Source organism: Anomaloglossus baeobatrachus, chromosome 4 (genome assembly GCF_048569485.1).
Source record: "Anomaloglossus baeobatrachus isolate aAnoBae1 chromosome 4, aAnoBae1.hap1, whole genome shotgun sequence".
In the NCBI taxonomy this organism is placed as follows: Eukaryota; Metazoa; Chordata; class Amphibia; order Anura; family Aromobatidae; genus Anomaloglossus; species Anomaloglossus baeobatrachus.
Window position 1 is genome coordinate 378768581 of NC_134356.1, and position 16473 is coordinate 378785053.

Here is a 16473-nt window from a genome sequence, read left to right on the forward strand (position 1 = left end):
AGAGAAATACTTTGGCGTAGTGTTGGGGCTCTATTGCATTGATCAATTCAGTAGCTAAATTTCTCTTGATTCATATGTTCATGGCAGTAATGCAGATTCCATTTTTCACATTTTCACTCTTGCATATAGCTATTGGATTTTTCAAGTCAGTATTCACACAGCAGTTTCTGCTATTTCATGTATTCCCCTTACATAGTCACTGGTGTGCATACCTTATCTCCCCCTAGTCACAGCTCAGACCCCATAAGCAGAAAAATACAAGTCTCAAGTGCCCAGTTTGAATGGAGCATGACTGGAACATTTGCACTGCCACTGCACTTAAAATTTATAGGACTGATGGCGATGGCCGAGTTCAACGCTATCATAGTGTAAATTTTGTGAGCCCTCTAAATAACTCAACACACAATCATTAATAAATAAAATAATCCAGCTGGGTGCAAACGGTGTTGTCTTTAATCGTGCATGAAAGGAAAGTGCACAACCAACGTTAACGCGTTTCTGGCTTAACGCCCTTAGTCATAACGACTTTCATGCACGAATAAAGACAACACCGTTTGCACCCAACACCGTTTGCACCCAGCTGGATTATTTTCCTTATTGTTTGCTTCGCGGCCGGGGCAGGGCTGACATCCGAGTCTGGGCAGCGGTCAGGTCAGGTGGCGGTGAGCTGGATCCTCAAGTATTACACAATCATTAATGTCTAAACCACCACCAACAAAAGTGAGTACACCCCAAGTGTAAATGGCTAAATTCAGCTCAAAGTTTCAACATTTTGTGTGGCCAATATTATTTTCAAGCACTGCCTTAACTTTCTTGGGCATGGAGTTCCCAATAACTTCAGAGGTTGCCACTGGAATCCACTCCTCCATAATGGTATCACAGAGCTGGTGGATGTTAGAGACCTTGCATTCCTACACCTTACATTTAATGATGCACCACAGATTCTTTATAGGGGTTAGGTTTTGAGACATATTTGGCCAGTTGAGCACCTATACCCTCAGTTTCTTTAACAAGGCAGTGGTCGTCTTGAAGGTGTTTGGAGTTATTTTGGAATACTGCCCTGTGTCCTAGTTTGCAAAGGGATGAGCTCATGCTCGGCTTTAGTATGTCACAATACATGCTGGAATTCATGGTTCCCTCAATGAACTGTAGCTCCCCACATCCAGCAGCACTCATGCAGCCCTAAGCCATGACACTGCCACCACCATGCTTGACTTTAGGTAAGACACACTTGTCTTTTTACTCCTCATCTAGTTTCCGCCACACATGCTTCACATCATCTGAACAAAATACGTTTATCTTGATGTCATCAGATCACAGGCCTTGGTTCCATTACTCCATATCTTTAGTGTGCTTGACTTCATCAAACTGTCTGCAGGCTTTCTTGGTCATCATATTTAGAAGAAGCTACCTTCTGGGACAGAAGCCATGCAGACCAATCTGATACAATCTGAGCACTAACAGGATGACACCCCCTTCTCTTTTAACTTTTGCAGCAAAGCTGGCAGTGCTCTTAGATCTATTTTGAAGAAACAACCTCTGGATATGACGCTGAGCACATAAACTTAACTTCTTTAGCCGACCATGGCAAAGCCTGTTCTGAGTGGAACATGTGTTGTTAAACCACTGTATGGTCTTAGCCACAGTGCTGCAAATCAGTTTCAGGGTGTTAGCATTCTTCTTGAAGCCTAGGTCATCTTTATGTAGAGCAACAATTCTTTGCCATGAGGTGCCATGTTGAACTTCCAATGACCAGTATGAGAAAGTGGGTGAGCAATAACACCAAATTTAACACACCTGCTCCACATTCACACCTGAAACAATGTAACACTTATAAGTCACATGACATCGGGGAGGGAAAATGGCTAATTGGGCAGACGTTGTCCATTTTCACTTACGGATGTACTCACTTTTGTTGCCAGCAGTTCTGACATTAGTGGTTGTGTGTTGAGTTAATTAGAGGGCACACCAAACTTACACTAATATTCAAGTGGTACATTGACTGCTTTACATTGTATCAAAGTGTCATATATTCAGTGTTGTTCCATGAAAAGATATACAAAAATATTTACAAAAATGTGAGGGGTGTACTTATTTTAGTGATATGCTGGTCATCACTAGACAATGCCTTTAAAACGTAGATAACATAATGCCTCTCTATTTACTTACCGTACCAGGCCTTGGATAGGGAATTCTACCCTGGTAAGGAATCAGCTGGTGGTTTGGACCTTCTCGATGAGCAAATGGACCGTTAAAAACGGTTTGTATGTCAGACATGTGATAAACACACACTGCAGAGCCTTTAAAAACCGAGCTGAAAAGAGAAGCACAATAATAATGAAAAGAAATAACAATAAGAAAAGCAATGCAATCGTTTTATGTTACTTCACAAGTTTCCAAGATATTTTCTTTATAAAAATAACACAAAATAGCCCAGGAATTAAAAGACTGTAATACATAAATGATGAGGAATAAATCCAAGTTCAAAAGAACCTTTCATAGAAAGGCTTATTTCTTTTGACTGGCTCTGTAGATTTCCAAGACTGCCACAAACCTTGTGTATGGAAACAGTAGCTCATTTTGCGTTCTCCTTCCAGTTGTTTCATTCACAAGGTAATTCCCTGTAGGCCTCCATCCACATGTTTAAAGGATTAAACAGCAAAACCTGAAATCCTACCTAGTGGCTGGAAACCAATAAGAAGGTCTTAACAATTCCATCTTTTCTTCATATAAACCATTTTCTGTTTGCGTTTGTCAGACTTTGGATGTCTACTTTCTTATATAAACCTCACTTCATATATGGAATAGCACTGCCTGCACTCCAAATAGACATTTCTTAAAAAAGTCTTTATATGATCTATTTAGGAAGGCCACACACAGCTGGAAATTGCATATGGCTATTATTTTATTCGTGAACTTGATAAGCTTCCTGTTCCAAAAACACTTAAAAGTCTGGAAGGCTAAAGACTAATTGAAGAAATCTATTTATTGGACTATTTTCCATAACATCATTGGCAAAGCGCCATATGGACCTTTTTATTCCTATGCCTTATGACTGATGTATTGTATAATTTTGCTTTTAAGTGAAGTAGTTGGAGGACAGATATCATTTTCCTGTAAAAACTCATTTGAACCATAGTTCAGATAATTTTCATAGAAGTAAAGAGAACATTTGTCTGCCATATTAATTCACTACTCATCCCAATAAGTATGTTGCTTGCTAGATAATTTGCTGCATTTTTTTTGCATTTATCTTTTCATATTCAGTTCTAGCATCAACAGACTTCTGTTCAAACCGCCAAGTAAATCTGAATATCATCAGGCTCTGGAATGTATGAATTTCTGCCCAGAAACATGTTAATTATGGCGGACCGATAATATGACATTTCAGCCAGTGCAAGCCACCCACTGCTTGGGATTGTAGACATCAACACCTTCTACTCCTAACATGTAAGTATTCTCTATGGGGCAACAGCAGAAAATGGTAAATATCATATCCACGGACAGTATAAGGAAGCTCATATATTTAGAAACATACTGTATGTAACAAAGGAAAAGATTTTAGATTTTTGCTAGCTTTTAAAAAATACAGATACGTTTCCTAAATCTGTGCTGAGTGCTCAGCTGGCTAGTTCACTATTTTGCCTTTGCCACTTTTGTTTTGATGCTGCCATGCTTTGTTTTTGTGTGGAATTACCAGAGCAATGTACTATGCACTGGTGGACACGGACAGAAAAGGGTCCTGTGCTAGAACAGTATATGTGCAAGAACAGTATATGGGCCCTTTGCAGTCCAATAACTCATCATAATGCACCATTCCACCTGCATTGGAGGTGGAAATGGCTCCCTCACCTCTTCAGCTCTTGTGCAGCGACACAAGCTGCGCCAGTGATATGGCCGCCCCTGGTACTAAGGCTGTTACGGGGGGCTGTCTGATAATAACCGAAAGGAGTATCAGACAGTCAGGGTCCACCGTGCAAACACTTTGCTGCAGACTATGGCAGAGTGCAATACCTCTGTTAACTCACAGAAGGATATAATAAGCAAGTAAAGCAATTCCTCCCTTACTTGGAGGGTGTGTGGAATGATCTCTGTTAATAATCACAGAGACAAAGGCAATGTGTGCGAAATGGCACCTACCTAGGTCCGCTCTTCTAGTGGTGCAAAAGAGACGAACAGCAGCGTAAGCCGCACAAAGCTCCTACCTGCGTTCGCTCCACTAGTGTGCGAGGATACGAACCACTAGATATGGCACCTGCCTAGGTCCGCTCTTCTAGTGGTGCAAAAGAGACGAACAGCAGCGTAAGCCGCACAAAGCTCCTACCTCTGTTCGCTCCCCTAGTGTGCGAGGATACGAACAACTGCCAGACGCAGTATAAGGAACGTTATCCTAGCGGCAACGTCCACCTACGAGTAGAATCACAAGGCCCAGCCAGACCATGTGCCTCAGGCACCTGCCTATGTCCGCTCCCCTAAGAGGTAAGGATACGGACAGCAGCCGAAGCTGTATGGTATAAGAACGCTACCCTGCCGGTAGCGCTCACCTAGCATAGACAGAGGAATGCCTAGAGGAACGCGCACAGAGCGTCTACTCATATGCATGAACCAAGAGGACTGAGCACCATGCGGCGTGTGTCAGGGTCTTATATAGACTCTGTGCCTCATCCAAGATGGAGGACACCAGAGCCAATCCGCTGCCAGAACGACAGGAGTGACGTCATGCTGGCCTATCACCGAGCAAGACGTCACAAGCACATGACCAGCGACCAATCGGCATAGAAGGTGTCATAGACATGTGACCTCGTGTCAGCGATGATGTCACCCGCACATGTGCAATGGCTCCAAGATTGGACTTAGTCTCCGGCGCTCGCACATGTGCAGTAGCAAGAAATCTGGACTTAGTCTCCAGCACTCGCACATGTGCAGTAGCAAGAAATCTGGACTTAGTCTCCAGCGCTCGCACATGTGCAGTAGCAAGAAATCTGGACATAGTCTCCAGTGCTCGCAGCAACCGTAACAGTACCTCCCCCTCAAGGGCCCCCCTCCCGGCGACGCAGGTAATCGGCAACTAAGTCGGGAGCATGGACAGCCTCCTCAGGCTCCCAAGAGCGATGTTCCGGGCCATAGCCCTCCCAATCTATCAAGAAGAACCTGCGCCCTCTAACCATCTTAGAACCAACTATGGCTCGTACCTCATAGCTAGAGCGAGAGGAATCAGAGGCAGGAGAGTGCACTTCACGAGCGTGAGGTAAAATAGCCGGCTTTAGCAGTGAGACATGGAATTTGTCATGAATCCTAAGATGGACAGGTAACTTCAATTGATAGACTACAGGATTTACCTGTCGAAGAACCTCATAAGGACCCAGGAAGCGAGGAGCAAATTTGGCAGAGCTCACTCTAAGTCTCACGTGTTTTGCAGAGAGCCACACAAAGTCCCCTGGAGAAAAGACAGGAGCCGGGTGACGAAACCGATCGGACACCGTCTTCATACGGTCCTTAGCTGCTTGGATCGACTCTTGAGTCCGATCCCAAACCTCTCTGGCATTAGTTGCCCAGTCGGCCACAAGAGGAGGAGGTGCAGCAGCGGGAAACGGTACCGGTACCCTAGGGTGTTGCCCATTATTGAGTACGAACGGTGTCTGCCCAGTGGCCTCAGCCAGCGAATTGTTAAGGGCAAATTCTGCCCAGGGTAGGAGGGAGGACCAGTTATCGTGGTTCTCAGCAACAAAGTGTCGAAGGTATATAATCATAGATTGATTGGTACGTTCAACCAAACCATTAGTCTCCGGATGGTATGCCGAAGAGAGATTCAACTCAATTTGCAGAAGGCTACAAAGATCTCGCCAGAAACGGGAAGTAAATTGCGGGCCTCTATCACAAATGATACGATCTGGCATCCCGTGAAGCTTAAAGACATGCTTGAGGAATAGTTTGGCTAGTACCCTGGAAGATGGGATTCTCGATAACGGTACGAGATGAACCATCCGGGAGAAATGGTCCGTAATGACCCACACAAATCTATGTCCCTGTGAACATGGAAGATCACCCACAAAGTCCATGCCTACCACCTCCCATGGTCTATCTGGCACTGGTAAAGGATGCAAGAGCCCAGCCGGTCTCTGCCGTAATGGACGGTTGCGAGCACATGAGTAGCAGGAACCGACATATCTCTTGACGTGGCTGGCTAAGTGTGGCCACCAATACCACCTCTCCAGTAACTCTCGTGTCCGCCTAATACCAAAATGCCCACCCACCTTTGAGGTGTGGGCCCATGACAGTATATCATTCTGTCGATCAGGCGGAACAAAGGTCTTGCCCGGTGGGATTTGGTCTAACGTCACAGGGGAGAGCGTATGAAAAACCCTGGAGGGAAGGATAAGACTAGGTTCGTCAATCTCTTCCTGGGTAGAAAGCATAGAGCGAGACAGGGCGTCTGCCTTGTTATTCTTACTCCCAGACAGATAGTTGATGGAGAAGTGAAAGCGGGAGAAAAACAAGGACCAGCGGGCTTGGCGAGGATTCAGACGCTGAGCGGTTTGTAAGTACGTCAGATTCTTATGGTCTGTATAGACCTGGAAAGGATGTTTCGCTCCTTCCAGCAAGTGACGCCACTCCTCCAAGGCTAATCTCAAGGCGAGCAGTTCCCTATCCCCAATGGTATAGTTTCTCTCTGCCGGTGAAAAGGTTTTAGCAAAGAAGAAACACGGCCTTTTTCTACCTGCACCGTTCTTTTGATACAAGACCGCACCAGCACCCACTGAAAAGGCATCAACCTCTAAGAGGAAGGGCTTATTCTCATCGGGTCTTTGAAGAACGGGAGCAGTTGAAAAGTGTCTTTTTACTGCCTCAAAAGCCTGAGATGTCTCAGTAGACCAGGCTTTGGGATTAGCACCTTTCTTAGTCAAGGCCACCAAAGGGGCCACCAAAGTAGAAAAATGGGGTATGAACTGCCTGTAATAATTTATGAATCCTAAGAAGCGTTGCACCGCCTTCAAGGAATGAGGTTCGGACCATTGCAGGACAGCAGAGAGCTTCGCAGGATCCATAGCCAGACCCTCTTGTGAGATAATGTAGCCCAAAAAAGGCAAGGATGACTGCTCGAATACACATTTCTCGAGTTTAGCAAACAATGAGTGCTCCCTTAAACGGGAAAGGACACGAACGACATCCTGACGATGAGTCTCCAGATCAGGAGAAAAAATCAGGATGTCGTCCAGATACACCACTACTGAGGATAACAGTAAATCCCTGAACACATCGTTTACGAAGTCCTGAAATACTGCGGGTGCATTACATAACCCAAAAGGCATGACGAGGTATTCATAGTGACCGTCTCGGGTGTTAAAAGCGGTCTTCCATTCGTCACCCTTTCGAATTCGTACCAAGTTATACGCACCCCGCAGATCCAACTTCGTAAAAACTTGAGCTCCTCTCAGTCTGTCAAAGAGCTCCGAAATTAAAGGTAATGGGTATTTGTTCTTTATTGTGATTGCGTTGAGACCCCTGTAATCTATGCAGGGACGCAAATCACCCTCTTTCTTCCGAACAAAGAAAAACCCAGCTCCCGCGGGAGAGACAGACTTACGAATGAACCCCTTCTCTAAACTCTCTCTTATATAGGTCGACATGGCCTCCGACTCAGGTATCGACAGGGGGTAAACCCTGCCTTTAGGTGGAACCGAACCTGGGATAAGGTCTATGGCACAGTCATACGGCCTATGGGGTGGAAGAACCTCAGCACCCTGTTTGGAGAACACGTCAGCGAAATCCAAATAGGGTGTAGGTATGGGAGAGAGATCAGTTGATGCAACCGCAACGACCTTAGGTGGTAAGGGAAGACATCGGGACTGACATTTCGAACCCCAACTAATAATGCTGTCAGACTCCCAGTCAATGTGAGGAGCATGAGTCCGAAGCCATGGAAGACCCAGAAGGACGTCGTCTATACACTCAGGCAAAACAAGAAAAGAAATCTCCTCTATGTGACCCTGAGACAGGGAAAGGCGCAAGGGAACTGTCCTCAATGTAATGGAGTCAGACAACATAGTTCCATTAACAACACGGACAGGAATAGGCGCCTCTAACATGATAGAGGGAATATTGTGTCCCTTTACAAATCCTGAGGACACAAAAATCCCGTCAGCTCCGGAATCCACAAAAGCCATAATAGGCCATGTATTCTCAGATAACGAGAGCTGACCTGGGATACAACACTTAGAGGGTGCAGAAGACGTCTCTAGTAACCCCCCTCTAATGGTTACTAGGCCAGGGGAGTTTCCCTGACGACTAGGACACTTGTTGGCATAGTGCCCAGCCTGACGACATACGTAACATATAGGAGGACCAGACTTGCGTAGTCTGGAGAACGTATGACCTAACTCCATAGGAGTGGGAGATGTTTCAGATGCTGAGGAAGATGGTAGTGGACCCTCAACAACTGGAATAGCCCGATGCTTAGGGCGTGAGGAAGAGACCTCGAGTCTACGTTCCTTATGGCGTACATCGATCCTCGTTGCTACTGTGATCAAGTCCTCCAGAGAAGAAGGGACCTCACGAGTAGCAAGGGCATCCTTGACATAGCCTGCCAACCCTCTCCAGAAGATAGGAATCAACACCTTCTCTGGCCAATCTAGTTCTGCCACCAGAGTTCTAAAAGCAATGGCATAAGAACTAGTGGATAACGAACCCTGAGATAGATCTAACAGTCTCAGGGCCGCATCATGGGTAACCTGCGGACCCATGAATACCGCCTTAAGAGCATCAAGAAAGTCTTGATGTCTCAGAGTAACCACATCAGAGCGCTCCCATAGGGGAGTCGCCCATTCTAAGGCTTTGTCCTGAAGTAAGGAGATGATAAAGCCTACTCTGGACCTCTCCGTAGAGAAGCGAGAAGAGTTGACCTCTAGGTGTATCTGACACTGACTAATGAAACCACGACATGATCTGGCATCGCCAGAATATCTGTTTGGCAGAGCAAGTCGAGGATCATGTGCAGATGTCACCATGGTCTGAGGTTTATCCTCTATACTCTTGAGCCGTGACTCAAGTACTTGTATGTAATGGTGTAACTGCTGATATTCTGCCATAACTGCCAGACCCTTGGCTCAGTCCTAATGTTACGGGGGGCTGTCTGATAATAACCGAAAGGAGTATCAGACAGTCAGGGTCCACCGTGCAAACACTTTGCTGCAGACTATGGCAGAGTGCAATACCTCTGTTAACTCACAGAAGGATATAATAAGCAAGTAAAGCAATTCCTCCCTTACTTGGAGGGTGTGTGGAATGATCTCTGTTAATAATCACAGAGACAAAGGCAATGTGTGCGAAATGGCACCTACCTAGGTCCGCTCTTCTAGTGGTGCAAAAGAGACGAACAGCAGCGTAAGCCGCACAAAGCTCCTACCTGCGTTCGCTCCACTAGTGTGCGAGGATACGAACCACTAGATATGGCACCTGCCTAGGTCCGCTCTTCTAGTGGTGCAAAAGAGACGAACAGCAGCGTAAGCCGCACAAAGCTCCTACCTCTGTTCGCTCCCCTAGTGTGCGAGGATACGAACAACTGCCAGACGCAGTATAAGGAACGTTACCCTAGCGGCAACGTCCACCTACGAGTAGAATCACAAGGCCCAGCCAGACCATGTGCCTCAGGCACCTGCCTATGTCCGCTCCCCTAAGAGGTAAGGATACGGACAGCAGCCGAAGCTGTATGGTATAAGAACGCTACCCTGCCGGTAGCGCTCACCTAGCATAGACAGAGGAATGCCTAGAGGAACGCGCACAGAGCGTCTACTCATATGCATGAACCAAGAGGACTGAGCACCATGCGGCGTGTGTCAGGGTCTTATATAGACTCTGTGCCTCATCCAAGATGGAGGACACCAGAGCCAATCCGCTGCCAGAACGACAGGAGTGACGTCATGCTGGCCTATCACCGAGCAAGACGTCACAAGCACATGACCAGCGACCAATCGGCATAGAAGGTGTCAGAGACATGTGACCTCGTGTCAGCGATGATGTCACCCGCACATGTGCAATGGCTCCAAGATTGGACTTAGTCTCCGGCGCTCGCACATGTGCAGTAGCAAGAAATCTGGACTTAGTCTCCAGCACTCGCACATGTGCAGTAGCAAGAAATCTGGACTTAGTCTCCAGCGCTCGCACATGTGCAGTAGCAAGAAATCTGGACATAGTCTCCAGTGCTCGCAGAAACCGTAACAAAGGCTACCATTATTCCTCTACTTACTCACATATATTGTGTCTATTTACAGCTGCCTGCATGCCCTTCTAATACAAGGGGTAAGGTAGTGCTGAACATACTCATTGCTTTTCACATAATGCACAATGGAATCTGCTGACCAGCATGTGAAACATTATTCCTTCTAAGAAAGGAAGGGAAACGAGCAGGGAGCATTGAGGATAAGAAGTATGTGATGTGAAAAGTTCCATATTGTGCAAAGAAAATTATCAGCTGATAGCAACTTGCCCCAAAAATCTGTTTGTATACTACAGGTCTGGGAATCAGACTCACAGAAAGTAATCGACTGCCATGGCATGCTTCATAGGAGACTCCTTATATGCACATGGATGGGCAGATGGCTCCTAAAGGCGGCGTTACACGCTACAATTTATCTGACGATATGTTGGCGGCGGTCACGGTTTCCGTGACGCACATCCGGCATCGTTAGCGACGTCGTTGCGTGTGACACCTACGTGCGACTCCGAATGATTGCAAATAGGTTGAAAATCGTTGATTGTTGACACGTTGTTCATTTTCAAAATATTGTTCGTCGTTTGGATCGCAGCAGACATATACGTGGTACGTGGTACGTTTGACACCCTGCAAACGACGAACAACATCCCCACGACCGCCTTCGTCAAACAATATATCGCTGAACGATTTTGCGTTGCTTGTGCGATTGTTACGTGTGACCGCTAATAAGCGACCTATGTGCGATCTCGGCAAATCGTAACTACGATCTGGGCTTGTCACGTCGCTCATGAGATCGTTAGATAAATCGTAGCGTGTAAAGCGGCCTTAAGTAATTAATGAGAGAATTTTAACTTTCTAAAACACCCATACTCCGGTGTTGTAAAAGAATGATCATGTTATAGAGGAATTACAACATGGTGGGAAATACCATCTGTGATAACAAGCTATTAAAGCCTTCAAAACTCCCTATCTCCTCCATATTCTGGAAACTTCTGTACTGATTACCATTTGGCATGGCGGAATAAAAATTATTATCACCCATAAAATATCATGGGTGATAAGAAAAAAATATCATGCTGTCTGTAAAATAAATATTTCAGCCATAATATTAAGTTAATAATATAATAATACTAATAATAATAAAAATATAAAGTTAGGATGAACTTAGGATCTGCAATAGGTTAAACAAGCTGATATGTAGAATAGCTCAATTTGGATAAAAGTTTGCTGTATATTAATGTAATCCTCACTACGATAAAAGTAATAATCATATTTGATATTTAACCCCTAATCGGCACGCCCGTGATGCGATTGCAGCACACTGATGGGTTATCATGTGTGCTAAAGATCTCTGTGTCTATCATCACAGTACAGTACTCGTGTGAAAACCAGCCCGTCTACCACAGGAGACTGACGTCTGCTACATACAGCAATGCTGTGGCATTGTTAGGATCTTCGTATCCATACTGACCTGAAGAATCATGCTTCTGGGTCATTTTTACAGTAAAATGAACACTGTAAATAAAAAACTGCAGAATTGCACTTTTTTGTTCTTTTGCCAGACTTGGATCTTTACCGCTTTCTATTACGTCATATGATAAATTGTTTGGTGTCAATCAAAAGAATAACTCATTCTGCAAAAAAACAATCCTCACATGGATGAAATGACGGAAAAATAAAAAAGTTATGCCTCCTTAAATAAGTTAGAGAACAAATGAAAGTGCAAACGTTTGCCTAGTCCTTAAAGGGGTTTTCCCATGAACAAAGTCCCCTTTAAAGGGAACCTGTCAGGTGCAATATGCACCCAGAACCACGAGCAGTTCTGGGTGTATATATTGCTATTTCCTGCCTAACTGCCTAACCGTCCCTATATAAACTAGCATAGATAAAGAGATCTTTAGAAAAAGTATTTAAAAGGATCTTTTATCGTATGCTAATGAGCGAGGGGCCTAATCCCAAGGGCGTTGCTTCTCATGCCAGTCGACCCCATTAACATGTTAGCAGGCTCCTGTGGGTGTGCAAACATGCTAATGAATGCACAGCGTCAGAGGATGATCTCCCTCACCTCTCCGCCGCCATCGCCGCCCAACGCTGGATTTTGGCTCAGTGCTCATGATCCCGGAGTTTGGGTCATGCGCACTACCTTCAGTTTGAAGCCAGGACGCGTACACCCGGCTTCATAGTGCGCATGACCCAAACCCTGGGGTCATGCACACGGAGCCAAAATCCAGCGTCAGGCTGCGATGACAGCAGAGAAGTGAGTGAGATCATCCTCTGATGCTGTGCATTCATTAGCATGTTAGTACACCCACAGGGGCGTCCTAACATGCTAATGGGGCCGACTAGCAAGGGAAGCAATGCCCTTGGGACTAGTCCCCTTGCTCATTAGCATACAATAAAAAATACTTTTATAAAGATGTCTTTATCTATGCTAGTGTATACAATGTAAATCACAAGACCAGGTGGACACGTATTACCCGTGGTGCACAAATTCCAGGATGGGCTCCAAAAACAATGTGAGAAGAAGGATCGACACTCACAAAAATCCTTTTTGCAGAATTTATTCCATTTTTTTCATTAAATTTTCTTTCCAAAAAAAATTATTTAGTACAAGATGATGCGTTTCGGTCAGAAACTACAGACCTTTTTCAAACCATATTCTCACATTGCTAGTGTATACAGGGACGGTTAGGCAGGGATTAGCAGTATGCACCCAGAACTGCACGTGGGTCTGGGTGCACATTGCACCTGACAGGTTCCCTTGAAAGTTGATTTTTATCAATAGATCTTGGAATAATAATAATTTATACAACTGCATTCTTAAAAAAATGTTCCTATGCTGAGATAATCTTATATCTGTGTCGCTGCTACATACTATGCAATAGCCGTGTCTGCACGTAGAGGGGGACATAAGTGGTCTTTGAACTTTCCCTGTGAGATAGGATGCATCATCCATACGGCACTGGAAAGGAGGACGGCGATGGAAGGGAGAAGGCGAAGGACCGAAACCAGCGTCGCCCATTAGACCGGACCCGCCCGCAGGCGATTATAATAAAAGTTGTTTTTTACGTTATACAGAGCGGCCTAGGCTCTTATATACATTATTCTAGAATTGCTGACTGGTGTTCGCAGCAGCTTATAGTGGAAAACCTGCTGATAGGTTCCCTTTAAACTGTGTGCTCAGGGTTGCATGTACACACTAGATCCTAACTGCTCATAACTTAGCAATCAAAGGGTATTGCTGGATTACAATGGCAACTGTGGTCTGCTGAGGTCCACCATGACTGCCATATTGGTGGGCCTGAGGAGCTAAGGCACTAGCTGGGCTTCACTGGAGATAGCGGTTTATATTGTACACCACAATACTGTATTTTTGCAGGTATATAAAACAAGAGATCAGATGATAACATTAACAAAAAAATTGAACCACCCCTATATTCGACCATTAATAATAGAGATTTACAAAAAAAAATATTTAGTATTACCAAGTTTATAATTTTACAGTATAATAAAATAAAAAATTAATTAACACATATGGTAAATGTAAAAAAAAAGAAAAAAATGCAAACAAAATTGCATCTTTTTCAGTCACCACAACTAAAATACAATAAAAGCATTAAGACACTGTATAAAGCTCAGAATAGTATAATTGAAAACAAATAAGTTATATGAATAAATGTTCCATGCCAAAAAAAAGCTCTCACACACAAAAAAATCTAAATGTTGCAACTGTTGGAAAATAGCTACAACACCACAACTGCTTTAACCACTTAAATAAAAAAAAATCTCCGCCTCAATGGTACTGACCTTGAGCATCATGCTATCAGGTCATTGTTATCAAATGAACACCATGAAAAACAAAACCCAAAAACAATAACAGAATTCCATTTTATTTTTTTTCACCATTTCATCCTACTTGTTATCTGTTCACATGTATTGTATGATACAATGAATGATGGCCTTCAATACCACAACTCATCACCCCGAAACATATTGCCCAGTCCTGAATGGGTTAATATATTACGTAACTAAAGCATAAGTATCCTCGTACATCGAAAATGTTATACCTTGACGTTGTGAAGATTCCATAGACGAGAGTAGAGCGGGGATTGTCTGCTTCCATAAGAAAAACATCCTCTACATAAAAAGAAAAGGATTTTATTAGGGTCATCACTTCTGACTATTTTATAGTTTTTATTTTAGTACGTTTAGCTACAACTGACTATATTCGTTCTGGTCATCGCTGTGCTGCGAGCAGAAATACATAACCTTTATGTTAAGAAAAGAAAGCACCATTATTTGCTAACCAGAAGAATTGTATTTACAAGCCTCCAGAGCAGAGCGCCCTCTTCATCAGTATCACTCCTAGAATAATTTTGTTTTTATTTTTTGGGGGGCATAAGGGTATTTACATAGGTCTTTCTGGCTTACTTGGTATTGCAATAAACCGTTTTATTGTACAGCTTGGAAGAAAACAGTTTGTGTCCTCATTGTTATTCAGTCGGGCCACCATCGGATATACAATGAAAACACAGCAGAACATAGAAAATGCTCACAATTGCTATTACAATACCATCTAAGGAATTGTCAGATTTTAAAATATACCATAAAATTCTTTTATCTAATGTGTTTACCTGCATAAACTATCAAGGAATTCCTATGTCTGTGCATTCACCACAGGGTTTGTAGTCCTTCTGCTAAAATAAGTAAAAGGGGTATTCCCATCTCCAAGATCTTATCCTAATATATACAGTAGTAGGTATAATAATATTAATATAAGCAAATACCTCCAATTAGAATTGTTATTAGCCATGTCTCTTACCTCATGTGCAGGGCATTGCAGCTTAGGTACCCATGATTACAGCCACAAGCAAGTAACTAACTGTCACTATGAGTGGTCGTTATCATTGATACCTAAGCTACTGCAATGCCCTACACATCAGGTAAGAGACATAGCTAATCAGGAGAACTATACTACATTTCTAACTGGAGGTATTTGCTATTATTATTATGCCTACTACATATTGGAATAGGATCTTGGAGATTAAGGACTTGTTTGTATGGGACCTACAATAAGGGCTTATGCACAATGCCAATTTACTGAACTTACATAAATCTAAAGGGCCATCTTAGACCTCTGTAATCCTACTATCTTAATATGAAGATATCACTGGGTAAGGGGTAAATACAGCAGTAATAAAGTGCTATAATGACGCATACACAGTGCTGAAGACCCCAGAATATGAAGCTGTAGAGACACTTGGGGAGATTTACCAAACTAAATGTGCCACAATTCTTTCCTAATTTGTACCAAAACAAATTTCTTTCTTGACCTACACCATGTTTATGAAGAGTTTTAGAAACTTTCCATTACTTGCCCGACAAGGAGCATCACTTTGCTGGAATGGGTGCCACAAAGTCAGTCAACTAATAAGTGGTGTAAGCTTAAATTAACCATTATCATAAATCTGGGGCATTTCAATACTGAAGTCTGCGTTGTCTAAGAATAACAGTAATGATAAATTAAACATGTATTTACTGTATTATTGCAGTATTACTTACTCATGATATAATACTGTAGTAATCTGTGTAAAATGAGATTATTTTTAAAAGAAGAACAAAATACTACCTATTATCATATTACTGACGATGAAGTGGAAGGTCTGCTCAACTATGTCAAGTTTATGCCCAGAAGAATGACACATGTCAATGTAGTAAAATGAGATATTCTACATTTTTGCTCAAGTGATTCATTGGTTGGAGAGCAATAAGAGTAAGACGGATAAAGTCCAATATGGTGGCCATTTAAGCCTTTGTTAAGGTAATCTGCAAAATGATGGAGTTGGTGTAAGGAGTATCAGGCATATGCATTTTTCTTTTAAAAATAATCCTACTGTCAATAAAAGTATCACATGAGTGACAATCTAGAAGCATCTAATCCTTTCAGTGCCAAAGTTATCATTCTACTATACTGACTTATCATGGATGCCTATTAGACCATGCTATTCCCTTACTTTATTATTGTTGTATAATTTTCAATCCTCGAGAAAAATCTGTCTTCTGTAGATATTGGACTTGTCTGATCAAGTCACTCACCTAACTCATCAAAATGGGTCTCAGTCCCATCGTCGTCCATCACCGAGCACACAAGTCGAGCCTTTAGAAACGTTGTCCACTTGTTAACAAGGCTTCTCTGTCCGCCAATATCATTCTAGAATGAATTGAATGCAACTTAGTTGTTATTTTAACAGGGTAAAGAAACT

At 43.3% G+C, this 16473-nt stretch overlaps 1 protein-coding gene across 1 annotated transcript in view; it reads right to left on the reverse strand.

Annotated features, from left to right (window-relative positions):
- Positions 1-16473, reverse strand: part of SEMA3C (semaphorin 3C) — a 256081-nt gene that overhangs the window by 73476 nt on the left and 166132 nt on the right. Inside the window, exons 9-11 of the mRNA XM_075345216.1 lie at positions 16307-16421; positions 14278-14347; positions 2170-2314 (exon numbers count right to left, since the gene is read on the reverse strand). Coding sequence (XP_075201331.1) covers positions 2170-2314; positions 14278-14347; positions 16307-16421 — 330 coding nt within the window. The remainder of the gene's footprint in view (positions 1-2169; positions 2315-14277; positions 14348-16306; positions 16422-16473) is intronic.